This window comes from Impatiens glandulifera, chromosome 4 (genome assembly GCF_907164915.1).
Source record: "Impatiens glandulifera chromosome 4, dImpGla2.1, whole genome shotgun sequence".
NCBI lineage: Eukaryota > Viridiplantae > Streptophyta > Magnoliopsida > Ericales > Balsaminaceae > Impatiens > Impatiens glandulifera.
Genome location: NC_061865.1, coordinates 24,322,108 through 24,346,217, shown reverse-complemented (window position 1 = coordinate 24,346,217; position 24,110 = coordinate 24,322,108). Strand labels below are relative to the sequence as shown.

The 24,110-nt window shown below is 30.8% G+C and overlaps 1 protein-coding gene across 1 annotated transcript; it reads left to right on the top strand.

Moving 5' to 3' along the window:
- Nucleotides 1-13,057: 13,057 nt before the first annotated feature.
- LOC124934972 lies at nt 13,058-13,651 on the top strand. Its single transcript, XM_047475450.1, has 2 exons — nt 13,058-13,124; nt 13,242-13,651. Exons 1-2 carry the CDS (start codon nt 13,058-13,060, stop codon nt 13,649-13,651), a joined length of 477 nt encoding a protein of 158 aa, XP_047331406.1.
- The last annotated feature ends 10,459 nt before the right edge of the window (nt 13,652-24,110 follow it).

The following is a 24,110-nucleotide window of genomic DNA, read 5'->3' as shown; positions in this document are numbered from 1 at the left end:
TGTTTCAGAATCTGTGCTACTCCATCAGCTAGACGAACAAGGAGAGTATCACGTATGCGGCTCAACTAAGTCACCTGTTGAAGTTTTTGGGAGTTCCTGTTGGTGAACCGACGCAGATTAACTCCGCAAGAGTTTTTACTACTTCTACGGTGGCCAACACTTTGATTAGGATGAAGAACAACCTAGAGTCTGCATCTGGGACTTCTAGTTTCCAGACTGGTGGAAGGCCTTCCACCTGATCAAAGCCATCTGCTTCTGTTATGTCAACAGGGGCAAAGAGAACCAGAATTGTGAATGAATCGGAGGCTAGTTCCTCCAGCATGAAAAGCCCAAGTCAGAAGGACACGAAATCTGTTGATTCAAGGGTGAAGCAAGGTTCAGGCGTACTTGCTACAACCCCGATGACATCATTATCTACTCCCTCTACCTTCTTGAGGAAACCTTAGAGGTCTTGTGCCTCAAAGGAGAAGAAGACAAAGGCGCCCCGCGCGTCTAAATCTGCTAAGGTAACGTCTTCTAAATCTTTGGCTACTGTGCCAAAATTTTTTGTTGCCGAAGTGGAACAAGCTGAATCTGTTTTCTCTCCCTTGAGAGAATCTGCTGAAGGGCCTGCTGTTGAGTCTGCCGGTCCAAATGTTGAATCTATTAACAGGGCGGAGTCCCCTGTTACTCAATCTGATCATGTAGCCGCCGGTGCTACAAAGTCGTTGATACCAGAACAAGGTGTTGTTCCTACCCTTGTTGAATGGTGAACCCGTCATTCCTGCTCCCAAGGATTCCTTGGTGGTCGGAAAAATTGTCTGTAGAGAGCTTCCTGCTGAGCTCTGTTTGAAACCCAATCGGCCTTCGAACTGTTGCGGGCCAGGAAAGGGACAAAAGGAATCGTTATTGGTGAACCAAGACCAGCTCCAAAACCTATAGAGGTTGTTGGAAAAGGAAAGTCTACTGCTTTTCAAGCTCCTGAAAAGGTATATGAAGCAAGAGGAATCGTTGATCTCATATTGGATCAAGTAAAAGTTCTTTCATCTGAAAAGTTAGGAATATATGATTCCTGGTGTACTGAGAGGCTTTCCTCTAAGTACAACGACTCTCTATCCAATACTTCCATAACGAAAGAATGGAAGAAGAGAGTGGCAAACGAGAAGAAAGTCCTAAAATGGGCAAGAACTTCAGATGTGGGTGAAGCATTGAACAAAAGAGAACTGGTGGAAGCTTGCATTCTTGGAAAAGCCCTGTTTCCAATCTATGAAGCCAGGAAAGCAAACTTCAACCCTGACGCAAGAGGAGCTGATGTTGAAGCAAAAGTGCTGAAGAAGTTGAATGATATCATAGAAAACTATGTTTTTGCTGCTTGCAGATACATTCATGGCGCTGATTGCTCTAGCGCAGAACTGTTCAACGAAGAAGAGGCCATGGACATTCCAAACGCCGATGAATCAGATGCTGCTCTCCTGATCGAATTCGGGACCCTGTCTGCCGAAGAGAGACGTATTCTAGATCATCATGTTCAAGAGCTTCCTAATGAAGAAAAGGGAATGGTGAATGTTCAAGAGCCTGAACAAGCTCTTGAGACAAATGTTGAAGAAGCAATCTTGGAAGATGTAGCTGATGAGGCTTTGAAAGCTCCTATTGAAGAAGATGAAATTGTAACCCCTGTTGCGAGAACAGAGGGTGTTCAAGAGAAATTGGCTGAGGTCACTCATCCTGAAACCGCAAGAACTGAGGGGGAACCCTCTAAAAAGAAAAATGATGAAGAAGAAAGTTCCTCGTCTGAGGAGGAACAAGATGAGCAAACAAAGGTTGTTAAGACCTACTCATTTCCTGATGGCGTTGTGGGAAGTGTTCACAAAAACATAACCACTCCCCGTCACTATTCTGGAAGTTTTCTCGAAAGATTTGAAAGGGCACAAAGAGAAATTGACGAAGGAGAGGCGCAAGATAAAGCGGCTAAGGATGCTGAAGTAAATCAATCAGCCTGAGCAATCCTTGCAGGTTCATACAAACTTTGAGCCTATTCAAAGTATGGCTGCAGAGTCAGAAGAAGTGTCTTCTCACGAAGGTCCATCTGCTGGAGGAGATAAAATGTTAAGATCTATGAGGTCTATGCTCTCCTCAATGCAACAGACTATGTGTCAGTCAATAATCTCCAGGGAGAGGAAAGAGCGAAATTCAGTAACATCTTCAAGATCGTAACTGAGCTAGATAAGACCCTGAAGATGAATACTTATGAGACCCATGTCTCGAATGTAAAGTTTTTAAATTTTCAACAGGAAAGCTTTAACCACCAAAGTGAACTTTTTGACATTGAGAGGCACATCAATGACGAACGCCACAAGGAAACCTTGGATGAATTCAGTTTGGTGAAAAATCAGCTGGTTAAAATGCAAGGTTGCATGAACAGAAATGACAATGAACGACAAGCATTTTCTGAGACCATTGCCAGGAAGTTTCAAGCAAAGGAGGATGCTTTGAACAATGCTAAAAGTGCTCAACCTCGACCAGTTCAAGGTGAGTCAAGCAGAAGGAACGATGGTGTAGCAACCGGGACCAGATCCAGGCAGGCCCCAAGTTCTGATGACAATCCTAGGCCAACCAAGAGAGGTGGTGGTCGAAGTGGTTCTGAGCGTGGTGGAAGAAATGGTGGCGGTCGGAGTAGGCTGTCTAATGTTGATCAAGGTGGGCGTGGCAATGTTGCTGAGCGTGGAGGAAGATCGAGTGCAGGAGGTCGTGGTGGTCGCGGCTATCCTCATTTTATGAACATGCTTCCCGGGCAAGAAATGAGCCCAACCGATCCTCGAGTGAAAAAGGAAGAACAATGATCTCTCCTCTTTTATTCTGCTTAACTTTATTGAACATGGTTTTTGATAAGTTTTTCAAATACTGGTTCTTTTGGATGAATGGATGTCTTGTTATATGTATGCAGGTTTAAATTTCTTCATCAAAAAGGGGGAAATTGTTGGGTCAAATTATTTTGACTAAGTGTTGAAATAATTTACCCCTAATATTTTGATGATGAAATAATTTATAAGTTTCAATACAGGTGTATTGAGACAACATGTCTCTAGACTTGGATCTAATGAGGCCATTAGACCGATCTTGATTTTCATTCGCATAGAATTAGACGCATAATCTAACTCATTGGAGTTAGACGTGCAGTCTAATGGACGTGTAAATTAGAAGTAAGTCTAATGGAATTAGACGTACAGTCTAACTCATCGGAGTTAGACGTGTAAGTCTAATAGATGTGTAAAGAATTAGACAGATGGTCTAATGAATACACGGAATTAGACGTGAGTCTAATAGAATTAGACGTACAGTATAACTAATCGGAGTTAGACGTGTAAGTCTAATAGATGTAAAGAATTAGACGGGTTGTCTAATTAGTGAAAGTTAAACGTGAGTCTAACTCCTTCAGATTAGTCTGAGGTAGAACCGGAATTAGACGTGGCAGTCTAACTCAGTGGAGTTAGACGAGCCGGTCTAATGGTTATAATAATTAGACGGGTTGTCTAATTAGTGAAAGTTAGACGTGAGTCTAACTCCTTCAGATTAGTTTGAGGTAGAACCAGAATTAGACGTGGCAGTCTAACTTAGTGGAGTTAGACGTGCCGGTCTAATGGTTATAATAATTAGACGGGTTGTCTAATTAGTGAAAGTTAGACGTAAGTCTAACTCCTTCAGACTAGTCTGAGGTAGAACCGGAATTAGACGTGGCAGTCTAACTTAGTGGAGTTAGACGTGCCTGTCTAATGGTTATGTAAATTAGACGCGAGTCTAATTATATTAGACCAGGCGGTCTAATAGACGTTTTTCATCAGAAGGAGTTGACTTATTTCATTAGACTGATTTTCTCAAATTCGTCTAACTGAAATATATCTAATGCTCTGTTCAAGCAATACACTTGAATCTAGCATTTCTCCTACCCACGTGTTATAGCTGTACCCTACTCCTGCTCCACTTTCCAGTGAAGATTAGTACAACAGCTATATGCATCCAATCAAGGAATGCCACGTAAGAGAATTTTCCTCACATTACCCATTTTGCAGGTACATCCCTGATGGAATATTCAGCGCACTACCAGTTCGGTACAGCCACGATCCTTGTACTTAGTACCTGTTGTGTACAATGGAGGCTTTCCAATGGAGGAGCGCCACGTTTCATTCTTGAAGATTCGACCGTTAGTCCCTGCTCTGTACTTAAGCAATCCTAAGGACAACGGACAATCTGCCTCAACCATTTTTACGAACAAGCATTCTGATTTTGCAGAGAGAGACTACTCAATCATCTTGTTTATTAAACTTATTCTGTGAAGCTTCTTTCTGATTGTACTGTGTGTGAATCGAGAGAGAGAGAGCTAGAATCAAAACACCATTAGCTGAGTGATATATTCTTCATCTTGTAATATAACAAAAAGTGTTATGTTCAATAGTGAGCTAAGTATGTGTGCAAACTTTATTTGATTCTCATCATATTATAGTGAATCCTTCCGGTGGTTGGAAGAAGGGTGACGTAGGAGAGTTTCTCCGAACATCCATAAACAAACTGTTGTGTTCTTCATTTCTGTCATCTTTTTATATTTCATCTTTTGCTTCAAACCCAAGTAAACAATTCCGCCTTGAATCTGTTTCAAGTGTTTACACAAGTTTGCGTAGAATAGAAAGAGATATTAATCCCTAACAGGATTTCTATCAAACCGTTTTTCATAAGCCTTCATCATTAGCTAGACCTCGTCTCTATTGATAAAGCTGATCCTATCATAATTAATTTATTTATATATTTTTCTACATTTTTAGGTTCATATTTTAGTATTTAATATTTGATTATTTTAATTTTATATTTTTCTTATTATTTTTCTAAATTTCCATATCAACATTGAATATTTTAAAATTATTTATCTTTTTAAGGAGGTAATACTTAAAAATTAGTCAAATTATAATGACTCATCCCCTTTAACAACAAAATATCACTTAATTTGAATAATAATGTATATTAATTTATCAAACATAATAGTAATAATCAAGATTATAAAAAAATAATAACTCAATGTTTTTGTTTATTATTATTATAAACACGAATAAAAATTTAAATAAAAAAGACTATTAATTTTATTTTTTTATATTAAAGAAAAAAGAAAAAAGAAAAATCTCACAAATATATTATGAATAAGAAGAGAAAATTTTCACAAAATATTATCAATAAAAAGAGAAAATTTTCGTAAAAATATTATGAATAAAAAAGAGATAGAAAGAGATAAATAAATAAAAAATAAGAGGAAGAAATTGATTAATTAATTTATAAAAAATAAAAAAAATGAATATATAATTAAAAATAAATTTTAAAAAAAATTAACTTTGTTTAGTAATATAGGCTAAATTAGTCAATTTTTATAGTATATATATGTATATTTAAATGGATTTTTATTTGTGTATAAATAAGATATTTTGTTTCCTATACTAGCGATAAATGTACATATTTCAAAACTCAATGTAATTATACAAATGCTATAAATTTGAATCTCATCTTAACATAAATTAGTTAGAATTATTTTAAATATTAATGTATTACATATATACAAATTGTTAGTTTAAGCAATGAGATTATTATCACAATTTATATAAAAATCCTTCCATTTCACGAGCTAGATGTCCTGCTTTTGCAATTTCGTGTTTTTTTGTTAGGCATATAGACTCAAAGAATGATTGTGATTTAGTGGTCTTTTGGCTATGTTTGTTAGGTAATATTTAACTAATAACTATATTAAATTTGGTTAAATGTTTGATTGAAATATTTTATATAAATATTATTTAAAATTTATATATTTATATATTTTTAGGTACAAATTTGTACTTAGAAACCGTTACAAACTAGTATAAAAATAATACTTTTATATGTACCCTTTTATTTTTATTAAGTTTTTTCTTCCCTAAATTTTTTTTTAGAAAGTTCATTCATTTTTTCGTCTATATAGTAATTCTTTATTTTTTCTTTTCATCTCTTTTCATCTAAAATCTTTTTCTTCATGGTTTTCATTTTCTTGAACTATTTTTCATCTAAACATGGATTTGGGGATATTCAGATAAGATTAAGGAAACTCATTACTACGAACATAAATTTGAGGAGATCCAGAGAAGAAATGAAACTCATTTCTTCAAGCATAGATTTGGAGAGAATCAGAGAAAATTCAAGAAACTTATTTCTACAAGCAAAAATATAGAGAAATTCGGAAAAGATTAAGGAAACACATTTCTAAAAGTATATATTTGGGGAGATTCGGAGAAAATTCGTATAAGATGATAACCTAAGAAGTTGAGGACGAACCCATTCAATTCTATACTTAACGACAACATTCAATTTATAATGGGTTTCACAACAATACATAATATCGATATTACAAAAATTAAAGTAATTTGGCGATTAACATGGATTAATGTAAAAATTATTGCACTCTAATACAAGGAATTTCTATACAATAGTTGAAAAATATTTACCAAATATACCATTCGATCCATCATAGGTTTCTCAACAATACATATTATTGATATTGCAAATATTACAGCAATTTAGTGATATATTGTAGTTGAAAGTTGAAAATTATTTGCTAAACAAGACATCAACAACATTATTCGTAATAATTTCCAAAGATAAAATAGCTAAGAAATTGCAATTGTTATAAATTTAAAGATATAATTACATTTTATAAAACCAAAACTATGAATAAATATTACAACAAAATGTTGAAAGCCAAAAACATAAGACATCAATATATTAAAACATAACCATAAAATATTTAAAAATAAAAACTATATTAACAAGACATAAATATTCTAAAACTTCAAAAACATTAATCAAAAGAATTTAAATATCAGTCATTTTTCTTACTTTTCTTGCTTCCATTTGAGCATTCTGGTTTATCCATGCTCATTTTAATTATTTTCACTGTCAAGTCACCCACCACATAATAAATCAAGCTATTATCAATCAAAATCACATATTTTATCTATCAAATTAATAAGCAACAACAAAATATTCATCAAAACTCAAACATGGTAACATATATATAAATGTACAGTAGTTCATATTATGCATAAAGAATCAAAAGTCTACAAATGAAATGAAATATTTTCGTCGTCTTCTCTTGGATGATGCAGATAGTTGTATGATTGATTGTTTGTATATCCTCTAGGAGAATATCAACTATTCGTTTATTGAAAGACAAATTTTCAAGGGCTAACAAGTTGTTATGCGAATGAAAACTTTTTTATGTGAGGTGTTGTGCACACATTCTAAATCTTGTGGTTCAAGATGGGTTGAGAGATTATTGACATCACTAGAAAGATAAGAGAAATTGTGGATTATATTAATTGATCGGATGGAAGAATCATTCTTTTTCAGAAATAGTTTATGATTGTATGTGTAACTTTCTAAATGTGGTTTCACTTCAACTTTCCAAATTTGATTTTCTAGTATTATATTTTCTTTTTATTAACTTATATGTTTCTTACTTAATTAATATATTTTATATAGTGATTTATATCAATTTATATTTAAATAAAAAAAATTAATCTTATTAACAATTGTTGTAATAATATTTTTTTCTTAAAAAACTAAACATGTTTACCAATTACTTGCAAGATCAATATAATCCTTTTTAAAAACAATATTTAAATTACTTGCAAGATCAATATAACTTTTTATTATAACAAATCACTTTTTAAAAGAAGTTAATAATTAATTTCAAAACAACTTTTTCTTTATCAATATTATTAAAAATAATAAATAAATAAATTGTATATATTTTTTAAAATGTTAAGTATATTATTTGTTGTACAATTCAAAGTTAATATATGGTATGATTTAATAATAAAATAAAAGTGTCCGTACTCTACTTATATATATCATGGATGTCATATTAAGAAAGAACAAAAATAAAATATAAAAATTATCCTAATATATTTTTTTTATTATTAATCCTTTCTTCACAAATTTATACATTGATTGATTAATTGGATATTATTATTTAACTAATTTTTTACAAGTGTTATTAAAAGAATTGTCCTTTCCTTTTATAAAAAAAAATTGTCCTTTCCTTTTATAAAGAACACACATTTTATGTGTCAACAAAATGATGAGAATATCGTACAATCAATGAAAGACTTGAAAAAGGAACAAATATTTTTTTTTTACTATATTTTTTATTAAAGATAATTTATGAACAAAATTAATAATTAAAATATTTATATATTTAATATATCCCAACCAAACAACATATGGATTTTAACAATTCAAAAGACACTAATTTCTACAAATTTAATTGTTCATATGTCTTATCAAAGCTTAGAATACATATTTAGTTTTTTCTATTCAAATTAATTTTTTTTATAATTAATATATATTCATTAGGGTTTATTGTTAAGATTAATGATATATATTAATGTTTTAATTATCAGATTATTATATAATTATTTTAAATCGAGAGATCTTTGTTATTAGAATTAAATGCATTTATATAGCTTAATGTTTAAAAATAGATAGTTAGCTGCTATTTAACTTTTAAATAAAGAAAAAACTAAATAAGTAGTGAAATATACCACCGTGAGATTATTTATATGCATCCAAATGCAATGAAAGATTTAAAAAATGTAATTAATCAAACTAATAGTTAGTTAATAAGATCTCTAAAATTAAATTAGAAAAATATAAACCCAACAAATTATAGACATGAAGAATGAATGATCCAAAATTCATGCCAAAAGTACTTTATATTTGACCCTAGATATATAACTACTTACATGCCTGGTTTTTTTCTTATATTATTATTATTCTTCTCGAAAAAGAATACCATGTTTTTTTATCATCTGTAAACTGAACAAGAAGAATGTATGTATATTTTTTTTTTATAATTGTCTTTTATTATATTTATTTCTTAACTACTAACAAATCATGCATCGTTATCATGTGCAGCTTTTTCTTTAGCTAGTAATCATGGTTGAAAGAAAAATGCATTATTATTATTCAACAACATCCATGTATAAGTTAGTGAGACCCAAAGATCATCAATCACACTTCGTTCTCATCATTCTCATTTCGAACATTACTTTGTCGGCCTATGAACTTTCTAATTATTCTCATTTAGAACACTACTTTATCCTCAAGTAAATATCATGTGTATGCTTAATTTCTTTCACAATGTAATCGGCATTTAACATAATATTTTAAGCATACTAATGATTGAAAAACTATTCGTCCCATCTGCAATACAAGGTTAGTTATAGACTTATAAAAAAAACCAATAGAGTGTTATTTTCTTCTCATTCTAGGTTAAGATAATGATAATAAAACTTAGTTTGAGACATTTTTCAATTTTAATTTTTGAAACAATTTTAGATTTTAATACAAGTTTATAAAACATTAACAAGTAATGTAAATGATTTTATAATTTTTTTTACCAAATTAATAAGTAATATAAAATTTGTATTTTTATTATCACAAAATATTAAGAACTTCTCTGTTTATTTATCAATAAATTTTTTTTTATCTTATATCAAAAATATATATATATACATAAATATTTATATGTTTCTTTTGGTTAATAGCAAGTACACAATTATTTATTAACATGAAAATTTATTTTAGTTGGGGGTACTAGAATAAAAAAAAGGATGAGAATAATAATATAATTTTTCTTTGAAATTATTTATTTAATTTTATTATAATAAGTAAAAAAAATTAAATAATTTGTATTTATTTATAACATTTATTTTCAGGAGTGTAATTGTACCGAAGAACCAAAGAATATGATGGAGATTTGGTTATTTTATTCGTAACTAGTAAGGTTTTATTAATTTAATAAAAAATAAAAATTATATAAATATATATTATGTTATAACTTTTATAAATTAATTTTACAGATTGTTGTTGGGTAATTAATGCAGCAGCTGTATAGATAAGAAAAACAGGTAAAATTAATTATTATTCTTTAAATATTATCGAAAATATATAAAATCAAATATCTTGATAAATTTGGAACAAACTATTGTTGATTTTGGAAGGAATTAAGAGAAATTAAGAAGTAAACAAATTCTGGATTATAAAAAATTCTTATGTAATACATAAGTGGGGACTAAATGGTATAATGAATTTTTTTTTTTATATAATATATTATCTTATCATATATTGGATGATGGAAAGAAACAAACAAACAAGACAAAAATAAATTGAAGAGAAAGACAACAAAGATAAAGAGTTAGACAACTTATAAGAAGGAAGATTATAAGATATTTAATTTATATTCTTTATTTTATTTTTTTTAGTTAACTATGTTATGTTTATTAGTACAATCCATTGCGTTTGGAAGGATTAATAAATTTTACATTTTCTTCATACTCGTCGTCATCAGTTTATGATTATCATTGTTATTAGTTCTGATTGTTTATTTAAAAATATTCAAAAATAAAGAATCTCAGTTTTAAAGTAACTCTAAAAAGTTTTTACTTTGAAAATTATTGTATATAACAAATTGAATATAAAATACAACATATGTATACATTAAAATATACAATATTCATCACCGGCATAATAATCATCATCATAACATATTTTACCACCAATATACTTTGTTTTCTAATGTACCTCACTTTCACACTTTGGTCAACCAACAAATACATTCACATATTTAATCATAATATTCTTTGTTTCCTAATACACCTCTCATATTACTAATCTCTATACCTCAGTTCGAGTATTTTGCACCACAACCATCTCATATCATTATTGCGACATATTTTACCCCAATTTGGCAAACCACCACAATCCAAACATCTCTCATCTCATACCTCATACTTTCATACTTTGGTCAAATATACATCTCAATTCACATATTTTTAACAAATATCACTTTAGAGCACCACGAAAAATGTTCCATCTCACCACGCCATAAATTTTCTAGATCCCAAGATTTACATTCCATATTGATTTTCTTTGTGTAACCAACACATTTAAAATGAGAGACATATCATACGCTTCTTCTATTAAGAAAAACATATTTCTTCTTAGTAGAAATCAAATTAATTACAACCTTTATTTTATTAGTCATGATAGATCGATCTAGAGAATTTATTTGAAGTTGCATGTCATTCACTTAACTCTAATCTAAAGTAATACTAGGCTAATTCGCGACCTCTTTGACCCCAATTCGGTAAACCACCACAATCCAAACAATCTCTCATCATACCTCACATTTTCATACTACGGTCAAATACACATCTCAATTCATATATTCTTATATTTTTAACCACCAATATCACTTTAGAGCACCACGAAAACTGTCACATCTCACCATGTCATAAGATTTTTAGATCTTAAAATTGACATTGCATATTGTCTATGTCTTTGTGTAGTCCTCACTAACTCATTTGAAACGGGAGACATATTTTATGCTTCTTCTATTATGAAAGACAAATTTCTTCTTAATAGGATTCAAATCAATTACACTCTTTATTTTGTTAGTCATGATAGATCGATCCCGAGAACTTACTTGAATTGTAAGTTATCAATTTTGCTAAGTAACGCTAGACTTCTTTATACACTTTTACACAATTGAGTTATTGAGGACTACACAAAGGCATAAGAAATATGCAATGTGATTCTTGTGATCGATCAAGAGAACTTACTTGAAGTTGTAAGTCATTCCTTTCGCTCTTATCTAAAGTAATGCTAGGCTACTTTACACACTATTGCCAACATTTTAATCCCTTATCGCGACGTCTTTTACCCAATTCGACAAACCAACAACCAATCACAATTCACTCTCATATCGTGACCTCACACAACTCTTATCCCTCCACCAAATCACAATGCACCCTCATATCGTGATCTCATACATATCTTATCTCTCGACCAAACCATCAATCAATTCACAATTGACCTATCATCTTCGTGACCTCACATTTTTTCACACACCCCTTACCCCTTATGCAATATGCAATATCAATCTTGAGATTAATATAGAGAACTTACTTGAAGTTGTAAATCATTCACCTCTCATATCGTGAACTCACACACCTCTTATCCCTCCTCCAAACCAACCACCAAATCACAATTCACATATCATATCGTGACCTCACACACCTTTTATCCCTCGACCAAACCAATTATCAATTCTCAATTGACCTGGCGTACATGGTGGCTACTTTAAGGGTGAAAACGGAGTGAGGAAGGGAACCCTCTCTCTTATTTTATCTTCGTATTGAAAATGGAGGTCTTTCAGAGTGTCTTAACAATATTCCGAAAGAACTGCCATTACAGATTTCACCATTTCTGCGAGGAGGAGAGGATTACACATCTATGTTTTGCGGATCAGCTATTTTTACTTGCGCACGCTGATGTTGATACTATTAACACTATTGAAGGTGCACTTAATTTCTTTTTTGATATTACAGGTTTAATGATTAACGAGGATAAGAGTTCGGTATTTTACGGTGGTGTTGATGATGATACAAAGGTGCAAATTCAAAACAATATGGGCATTAACGAATGTTTATTTCCGGTTCAGTATTTGGGGATTCCACTAATGGCTAGACAAATTCAGATTGTTCATTGTAGACCGCTCATTAGGAAAGTCAAGAACGTTATCATGGGATGGACGGTGAAGAAGATTTCTTATGCGGGCAGAATTGAATTGGTGGATAGCATTGTTATGGGATTCATTGGCTATTGGTCTCAACAGATTGTCCTCCCGAAGAAGGTTATGATTATTATGAAAGAGTTTGAGACCTTGATACATAATTTTATTTGGGGCAGCCAAGGCCGCGGGGGTAAGAAGGTTAATTGGACCGATGTATGCATACCTAAAAGTGAAGGGGGAATCAGTTTGAGGAATTGCGTGGAGTGGAACAAAGTTGTCACATATAAGCACTTATGGGCGATCCAAGGAAAGAAAGAGTTGTCGTGGGTTAAATAGGTTCACTCGAGGTTCATGAAAAACGAACTTATATATGCACAAGCAAAGTGAATGATGAAATGGAATGGTCTTTAAAGAAGATTCTGAAATTGAAAAACAATGTTTCTTCAATCTTTGACACTGGACTCGAGGATGGATGAGGTCCTCTCTTTTGGCATGATCCGTGGTTTGAGAGTCGGCCACTTATTGATTAAGAAGAGTTTTGAGGGATGAGGATTAGGAGAGATTATGTGGCTGCCACGGTTAAAGATATACACGGTGGGCTTTTGAATTTTATTATTAGGCGGACTACGAAGGGAAGAAGAGTTAAAGTCTAAAAAGATTTGGAATTTCATAAGGGAAAGAGGTCAAGTTGTTAATTGGGCAGCTCTTGTTTGGTCTTCTAAAGTCATCCTGATGCATCGTTTCATTCTTTGGTTGGCTTTCCGTAGAAGACTTAGCACTCGGGATCGAATTCAAGTTTACATGGACATTCCAGATGCTAGTTGCTTACTTTGTGATGGAAATGTGGAGGCGATTGATCACTTACTCGGGGGTTGTCCGTTTACAAGGCATGTGTGGAATAAGTTCACTTCGGCGATGTCGGAGGCATGGGAGGAAATTATAGTTGCTGCCCAAGATAGAACTAGGGCAAATAAATTTCCAGCAAACATTTTTAAGTACAATTTTGCCTCTATCGTGTATCATGTTTGAGCCGAAAGTAACGCACGGGTGTTCGGAAGAGTGCGTCGAAGTATTGACCAAGTTTGGAGTGATATTGTATTTGATTGCGGGGCACTTATGAGGACATGGAGGAGGATCCCCAAAGGCGAACGCGCATGGAATCTTTTTCGGGATTGGAAGATATCATACGAGGAAGTCACTTCTTTTAAAAAATTTAAAGCGAGATAAGAGTTTAATATGTTTGTTTTTATAATTCACTTGTTAAAGTCATGAACTTGTTATTTGGATTGTTTGTTTTTTTCTTTTAAACTATGGTTTTATCTTTATAGGTTGTTAGAAAGATAGACGGAACATATTTTTCTCCTTTTTGGGGATTTTTTAATAAAATACCGATAAGTCGTTTTTCAAAAAAAGTATAAATTAAATCATTAGGGGTATTTCCAAATGTTGAGGGTCTTTTATTGAGTTCTTGAGTGCACATCAATGTTATATGTGTTTGATTTCAATCTTAACCTGATGTGCAAAATTCTAAGAGTCTAATGGTTTGTATATGACTTTAGTGTATGTTTGGATAGATAGTGTTGATAAAATGACAGTTTGATAATTAAGTGCTTGCCTTCCAATTTGACTAAACATCTATGTGTATTTGTTTTGAAACTTAATAAAGTAGAACGTGATATCTTGGTTGTTGGCTGATTTCATTTAGTTCCATTCTTCTCGTATTAAAAACGACATGAACTTTTGCTGTTAACTAAGCTTACATTCATAGTTGCTGATGATGTGATTTCCATTTTTAGTCTATCTATGGGCAATTTAAAACCACTTGACTATAGCTGCGTCTGAATATAATGGCTAAATAGTCTATTGTCAGCCTCTTGTTAAATATTCAACTTTCATAACTCAAAATTAACAATAATAATAATAATAATAAAAAAAATATAAAATCAGTTATAATAATTCACACACTAAGATGAATAATAATTCTTCCTCCTTGATTGTATAGTTTCATGGGATTCTTTTTTGATGTGATAAACTTTTCAAACCCGGTCACTTTTCTTTGTTATTAATTTGAAAACAAGATAAACACTAGTCTCAAAATATACCTTTCACCAGCCTGATTCTGAGCTGCATTATTTTCACCAGCCTTTTTCAGTATAGCAGCTTGACAAGTAGACTACTTATGAACAACATTTTCTAAATATGTTTAATTTGAATTAATTTATAGGTGATTCTAATCGTATTGAATCCAATTAAACTGATTTATTAGGATTATCAAATTCTTCTAATTCATATATGATAGAATCCAACTCGCCAGTCAATTCTACACTTCTCATATCTAATTATGTTATTCAAGAGATTGAAGACAACTTAGATAAGGACAAAACATCTGAAGATCTTGTGAAAGAGGTTAATACGAGTTCATTTCTACCGTAAAAAATTACTTAAAAAATTTGGCATATGGGAAGAGTTTAAAGAAGTTGAGCTTAATGGTATCAAAAAAGCAGAGTGCATTCATTGTAAAACACATTTAACAATTTCTAAAAGCAAGTAGACTACTTCTTTTCGCCGACATTTAGACATGTGTAGTGTAAGATTGAACAATCAAAGTAATGCACACCATAAAACATTATTTAGTTACAATTCAACCAATTGTGCATCATTTCAGCCTACTTTTGTTTATATAATGTTTGATATGGGAAAAATGAGAGAGGCATCTGCTCATTGGATTTTGATGCATGAACATCCTTTCACTATCTTAGAAGAATAAGGATTTAATATGATAGTAAAGTTGGGTGTGCCTGAATGGAAAAAACATCACGTGTCACTAGAAAATTTGATTATGTGGTTGTGTATGAAAAAAAAAGTAGAAGTTGAAGAATTAACTAAGTAAGGTTGACCATGTGAGTTTAACAACAATATGTGGAAGTCTAAAAATCAAAAGATTGAATATATAGTGATGAATGGACATTGGATCGATTCTGAATGGAAGTTGCAAAAGCGAGTACTCAACTTTATACACATTCCTCTCCCTCGTATAGGTCTCCAAATATCAGATGCCATTTTCAAATTTGTGAAATATTGGGGAATTCAAAATAAAATATATTCCATTTCAGTTGACAATGCTTCAAACAATGATTCAACTATTCGTTTATTGAAAAGCAATTTTTCAAGGGCTAACAAGTTGTTATGCGAATGAAAACTTTTTCATGTGAGGTGTTGTGCACGCATTCTAAATCTTGTGGTTCAAGATGGGTTGAGAGAGATTATTGACATCACTGGTAATATAAGAGAAAGTGTGGATTATATTAATCGATCGGATGGAAGAATCATTCTTTTTCAGAAATAGTGCAGCAATTGCAATTGCTTGGGAAAAAGTTAATCCATGATTGTCGAACAAGGTGGAATTCGACATGTGAGATGTTAAGTTGTGCACTTAAATATTTTGAAGTGTTTCCACAATTTGCTAATCGAGATCCACATTATGATTGTTGCCCTAGTTTAGAAGATTGGGTAAAGGTTGAGAAAGTATGCTCAGTTTTACAATATTTTGGATTTTACACAAGTTATTTCTGGAAGTGAATATCCAACATCAAATTTGTTCCTTCAAGAAGTGAAAAAGATTAAAATGATGTTATATAGAAATTATAATATTGCGGATGATTTTGTACAAGCAATATTGCTTCAAAGAATGAAATCTAAATTTGATTGACAAATATTAGGGAGAGAACAATTTATTATTGGCCATTAAATATCACGTGTCACTAGAAAATTTGATTATGTGGTTGTGTATGAACAAGAAAAGTAGAAGTTGAAGAATTAACTAAGTAAGGTTGACCATGTGAGCTTAACAACAATATGTGGAAGTCTAAAAATCAAAAGATTGAATATATAGTGATGAATGGACATTGGATCGATTCTGAATGGAAGTTGCAAAAGCGAGTACTCAACTTTATACACATTCCTCTTCCTCGTATAGGTCTCCAAATATCAGATGCCATTTTCAAATTTGTGAAATATTGGGGAATTCAAAATAAAATATATTCCATTTCAGTTGACAATGCTTCAAACAATGATTCAACTATTCGTTTATTGAAAAGCAATTTTTCAAGGGCTAACAAGTTGTTATGCGAATGAAAACTTTTTCATGTGAGGTGTTGTGCACACATTCTAAATCTTGTGGTTCAAGATGGGTTGAGAGAGATTATTGACATCACTGGTAATATAAGAGAAAGTGTGGATTATATTAATCGATCGGATGGAAGAATCATTCTTTTTCAGAAATAGTGCAGCAATTGCAATTGCCTGGGAAAAAGTTAATCCATGATTGTCGAACAAGGTGGAATTCGACATGTGAGATGTTAAGTTGTGCACATAAATATTTTGAAGTGTTTCCACAATTTGCTAATCGAGATCCACATTATGATTGTTGCCCTAGTTTAGAAGATTGGGTAAAGGTTGAGAAAGTATGCTCAGTTTTACAATATTTTGGATTTTACACAAGTTATTTCTGGAAGTGAATATCCAACATCAAATTTGTTCCTTCAAGAAGTGAAAAAGATTAAAATGATGTTATATAGAAATTATAATGTTGCGGATGATTTTGTACAAGCAATATTGCTTCAAAGGATGAAATCTAAATTTGATTGACAAATATTAGGGAGAGAACAATTTATTATTGGCCATTAAAGCTATTTTGGATCCTAGGTTGAAAACTTGAAGTGTTGAATTTTGCTTCTCAAGAATATATTCGAATGCTGATGCCCAAGAAAAAAAATAGAGAGATTAAAAAAATTTATATGATCTCTACGATGATTATGTGACTGCAAACAATATTGAAGAAAGGGAACATTATAGTGGCAATAAAGTTGGAGGTGATGGTCAACCACAAGAAGATTTGGATGAATATATAAAGACAAATCAAGGTTTACGCCCTACAAGTTCTAAGTTGAATGATTATTTATCCAAACGTGTTGAGCCAAAGGTTAATCGAGATAAATTTGATTGCTTGGAATGGTGGAAAGTGAGTAGGATAACATATAAGATATTGTCGAAGATGGCTTGAGATATTTTGGCAATTCCAATAACCATGGTGTCTTTTGAATCAATATTTATTGTTGAAGCGAGGGTCATTGATGCTTATAGTTCATCATTAGTTCCAGAAATAGTAGAAGTATTAATGTGTGCAGGAGATTGGTGTAGGTGCCTTCATGGAGCGGAAAAAAAGACAAAGGTATGTTTTTACATTTAAATATTTGTAATATAATTTTTAAATTTAAATGTGTTTTGTTGTGTACACAAAGAGCCATAGATTAAAGAAATTGCGCTTCAAATTCCTTGAACAATAAAGCAACAAGAATCATCTCTATTTTATGTAAGACCCCAATTTTCTATATTAAAATTTTCCCTCTAGAGTTTTAGTGTTTAAAGCTTAAATTTGATTATTCTCAGGTCAATCATGATCATTATAATTTACTTTGGTGAGACTTTATTGTAAGATTATGATTAATGACTTCGTTTTTCATTCTGTAATTTCTTAATGACATTTGTGATAATGTCGTTCAATATTCAACAATTTTTTATTTTATAACTTGTACTATTTTTGTGATGAACATCTTCTAAATATTCAATTTCGATTGTAATTTTTAAATGATGTTTGTGATTGAATGAACATTTGTTATCTTTAAATTATATTATGGTATTTATATTTGTTATTTTAAAATAATGTTTTGATTATATATGTATAGTTTATCAAATATATATTATATTATGTTTGAGATATAATAGTGGTAGTAAAATGTAATTTTAATTAACAAAATTTAATTTTTGAGTTTTCGAGTTCGAGATCGAGTAGCTCGAATTGTCATCGAGTCGAGTTCGAGTATAAATTTTGGTGCTCAATTGAGTTCAAGTTCGAGTATTTATAATGTAATTCGAGTCGAGTTCGAGTAGTATGGTACTCGACTCGACTCGTTTACACCTTCAGGTTCATACACCTCGATTGAGAAATATAACTATAGGTTAGTCTAAGACTGATAGATTTTTATACATAGACCGGTAAATCCCAGCAAAGGATCGAGTCCTTGGCACCCTGACCGAGGGATTCCGGTACTCAGACTGAGAACTCGTGAGCCCATACCAAGGGTCTTTGAACCCCGACTAATAAAATCAGACCTGAACCTTATGACTCCGGTCCTAAGGTTTTTTTGGTTCCACTCTTCAAAATCCAAAATTATTTTTTAATTTTGGGTCCCCAATCTATTTTCTACAAATCTTGAGAGATTAGAAAATGACTTTAAAATATTTCTAGATGTTTCCCAAAAACATATTTTGACCAAGGTTCATTTGGTATTTATTTATAAACTCTAACACCCTTAAAAATGATTGAAATTCTTCAAGTATAATCCTCCATGGTGATCATCCACAACATGTACTAGCATTTTAATATTGTTGTTTCAATATTTCAAATAATGCTAAAACTTAGAAGAATGACTAAGAACGAAAGAATAATCGGTTAAAAACAAGAATTATACAACCGATTTTTAAAAAGCAAGTTCATCTAGTAGAGACTGTCTTTTAGCGGGTACAGAGGACATAATGCGCGAAAGCCTTTTACTAAGTATCACCAAACTTTGAACCAAACGAAACTAGATGTAAAATACGTTTGTACACGTACACCCTTTTTATTAATTTTCTTCAAATCAATTTGCGACTCTATCTTTCAAATAAATAAACGTCTTTAAATTAATTCTGTTTAATTAATTTAAACCGGATTTCATAACAATCAAATCGTCATTTTTTTATAGCAAATCCCCATATTATTGAAATTTGAATAAAATAAATTATTTTTACATAATTGATTTTAAAATATACCAGGTACTCTCAAAATCTTTTAAAAGTAATGTTTTATTTTAAAAGATGTCTGGAATGCAAGCCAAGGTTGAAATCATCGAACCTCGAGCCACTCTTGGCCCGCATACCACGTGTCAACCATGAGCGCCGCTATGGGATTCTCGGTGGTTACAATACCTATGTAGTTCTCAACAACTACATTTCCCATTTTTAATGCATTTTTTTCCACTTCAATAGGTAATTTAAACTCGAAAAGAGATTTAAGAATCTCAACTTTTGGTTTAAAATCTACTAGGTAAGTTTTGCCTTTATATTTCTCTTGATCATCTGCTTTTTGTCCTGCATTTTTCTTCCAAACTTCATTAACTTTCAAGTTGGAATTACTTCTGATAGTGTAGGTCTTGGTTTTGGGGCACTTCATAAGCTCCCTCATTATTTCCACACACCAGCTAACTATCTTCTTGTATTTATCTTGTTTTAGTAAGTTTTAATCCTGAAGATAGTGAATATTGAGTTGGATAGTAATTTGATGTGTTTTTTTACTAAGCATAATCTCTCTGTTCTTTGATTGGAATAAAAATTTTGTAATTTGATTCTTGAGTCCGTAGAGATTTTCCCTTTTGTTGTATCCAACCTTTCATATTCTATCCTTTTTAATTTCAGACATCAAACTTTCAGTTTCATTATGCACTTTTTCCTTACACTACTTAGAGCTCTGTTTCGGCATTTTCTCTTTCTTATAGCGTTGTTTATGTTCTATTTCATCTATCATTTTCTTGCTTGAATCGATTTTCACGAAGTCATGCACTCCTTTTTCCTTATTCTTTTTCTTTCTCCCCATCATAGTAAAAGAACTAGATAATACAAGAAAGCAAGAATGCAGACAACTCAACCAAACACAAATTACTTACAACCGAGAATAACCTACGACCATGAATGATCGTAGACTAGTGAACTAATGACCCTGTTTCACAACCCAACGCCCTAACGATCGAAATCAATCGATGATCGAGACCAATTACGACCCAAGCGACATGTTCTCAAACAACCCTAGCGACCGTATTTCCAATTTTCTGACCCAAGATTTGTGACACAAACAAATAATTTTCAAACGAACGTGTCAGACGTGCCGATCATACCGATTGTGTCGAATGTGCCGACGATCGTGATTGTGACCACGTTTCTCGTAACCTACAACCAAATCAAACAACTAAATTTTGTGTGACCATTCCGACTATCCCGAACGTGCCAAACGTGTTGATCGTGTTGATTGTGCCGAATGTGTTGATGGTCGTAATTCCAACGCAATTGTCCCATAAGGTTTTTGCTCTCGAAAAAAAATGATATTTTCTATCATATTAAATATACGAAAAAAATGATATTAAATATTATTATAGTAAATGATCATTAAAACGAATAAACTTAATTAAATAAATCTGTAACAAATGCAATTTTCTATTTTATTTGTACGGAAAATGAAAATTGAATTTATTAAACACTTAAAACAGATGACATTTAACCCCACCATTATATTCAACATGTCCCAAATGCACGAGACACACCATAGTCCACTATTCAATTCATTCTCTGAAATATATCCTTTTGGATTATCATATTATTTAATAGTTAATACAACTATAGAAACAATATTTTAGCAAAAGTATTTCATATCATCTTTGTAAAGTTTTTACTAGTAATATGAATTTATACTTCTATATAGTAGAAATTCGATAAATTAATAATCGATTGTTTAATAAACTCGATAAGATAATATTTTTGGTTGATCCCGACTCGGGGATAGGGTGCTAAATTAATAATTCCCTAAATTATAAGATAATACATTTTTAATAATTTCTTTAGACCCCATATAAAATATAAAGTTATAATTCCATATATATAGCATATTATATGAATGATTTATGAAAGTTTCTTGAAAAATGACTCAATTGTATTTTGTTTTTTTTTCAATCAATTTCCCCTTGAATGACGTCTCTAATTTTCCTTAGCATGGTAAAAACTTCTGGTGTTGTTTTCTCATAGCTCAACAAGAAATTGTTCAATGTGATTGCCGCTTGAATAGCTTCGTTTCGCGAAGGGGGCTCCATTGTAGAACTTTCATCATCTTCTTCATCAATATCATCTTTATTAATTTCAATAACACTTTCAATAATTTCTTCTGATTTGTTTGTGTTAACCTACTGTATTTTGATCTCTTGTTTATATAGAAAATATTTTAATGTCCATAAAGTGATAAATTGAACACAAGAAGGTTTCTTTCAAATTGGGCCATTCATTAGATATACAGTACATGCATTATATATACAATAATTAAGTGGAAGTTTAAAGTTGTTTGTAAACTAAGTATTTTATTATAAATTAATAAAATATTAATTAATATATAAATTAATAATTATTAATTTATCTATTAACTAATAACTCTTTTAATTAATAAATTTTGGTCGTCTCAAGTGTATTATTTTATAGAGTTTCTACTGTATATTTATACCATATTTAATATAAAAGTGTAACTAATTCTTAAATGTAATCATTTTCTTATATTACTTAATTTTAATTTCTTATTATATTTTTATTAATATTATATAAAACTTATTATTATATAATATGTTTAATATATTTTATATAATTTTAATATTATTATTATATATAATAATTTTAATATTATATGTTTTTTAAAAATAATCCAATATTATAATTAAAAAATAATATATATATATATATATATATATATATATATATATATATATTTATAATGATATTATTAATACTATTATAATTTTTTTATACTTTAAGTAGATTATAAATAATATTGTTTATTGTATATATTATTTTTATTATTATTTATTTTATTATAATTATTAATAATGTTTAAATTAAATAAATATAATTTTTAATTTTTATTATAATTAATTTTTATATTTATTATTTTACTATATTTTTATTACTAAAATTTTACCTGCTTAATTTATGAATTTTAAATAATTATTTTAAATAAATAAAATTAAGACCAAAACATGACTAAATAATTAATTGAATTAAATATTGTGATAATTAAACTCCAATTAATTAAAATAATGGCCTAACAAAATAAATTAATAATTTGAGATAAATATTATACTCAATTTATCTCAAATTAATTTTAAGAGGTCAAAGTAAATTAAAATAAATAATTTAGGATAAATGTTGTATCCATTTTATCTCAAATAAATTATTTATTAAACCATAAGAATATACAAAAATAAATAAATAAATAAATAAGCAAAATAAATATCATATTTATTAAATATACTTTGTATATGGTAAATAAAGCCAAAGAGATGAAATAAAAATCAATTTCAAATAGGTCTAATAAGCTCTAAGACTGAAGATGGGACATAATCTACTACAACTGAAATCTAGAACATTCCAGTAGCAAACGTTACAGTCATGAGATGAGCACCCATGCTCCATCCGACGCCCATGAACGTTCTGCGTAGCCAACGATGCTTCCACGCAATAGTGAATCAGTAGACAAACGCTTCCAACTACCTCAATCCAAACCTGTGCGGATCACCCATCGCCAACAAATCGCTAATGGATTGCCCAACATCCGCGCTTAGGCTCGAAACAATATCGTTTTGGCCCCTCATCGGTGCTCAAATGTTGAAGGAGGAAACGATGTCGTTTTCGGCCTACTTTGTCTTCTTCCTCGCAACGACGAACTAGATAAGAACAATTTTCATCTTTGATTTCTCAATGATGGAACTTTGTCATTTCTCCACCATTTGACTTCGTTTAAACGTTGAAATAATCACCCTACTCCGGTGATCATTTCACCTACAACCTAGGGTAATATCATGGCATATACGGACAATTGGTTGAAGAACAAATAAAAGACCACTAATGACCTTTTGACCAAGTTGAAGTCACTTTGTTGATCAACCGACTTGGGAGGCTATAAATAGCTTCCCCTGGGCAAACTGAAGGAAATAAATCCAATCTTAATCCCTCAATCAATCCAGAAAAATCTGTCATTATAGATTTTCAAACTTTTTTAAAATTTTAGAAATTTTGTGTAAGATTGTAGAACTCAGATCTGACATTCAGAAAGCTTCTTAAAGTGTTCAGGAGTGTTCTCTAACTCATAGTAATCTTACAAACATACTGTAATTTGATTTACATGTTTAAATTGATTTTTTTTACATTTCAGTTTGACCGGTTTCATATACAACTTGCTTATCTGATTTTTTGATTGGAAAAATGACCCTATAATCATTTATAAGATTTCTATCGAAACAAAACTGAATCAATCAACCTAAATCAGAAATACTCAAATTTAATTTTGAAATTTATCAAAATCGGGTTTCTATTACTCAAGAACAACAACTCACAAATATTTTCAATACGTTTCTAAGGATTTTAGAAACATATTCAAGCCAATTCAACGTCATCCCGGTCATGTTTGATTAAAAACAATATTTTTTATAAAAAATAAAATTTTCAGTTCTTGAATTAGTTAAAATGAATAATTAGAGTTCATATTTTGGTTTTATTCAACCATATGAAGTATAAGAAAGCTATTGGTTAGCTCATTACACATCTTTAAACATTAAAGCTCACAAACACGATTTTTAATCAATAT

Bases quoted from the DNA above. Each gene is read 5' to 3' on its own strand.
- LOC124934972 (XM_047475450.1), top strand. From the start codon at position 13,058: ATGTTTCTTCAATCTTTGACACTGGACTCGAGGATGGATGAGGTCCTC. The intron at 13,125-13,241 runs GTTTGAGAGTCG...TTTTATTATTAG, and splicing joins CTCTTTTGGCATGATCCGTG to GCGGACTACGAAGGGAAGAA.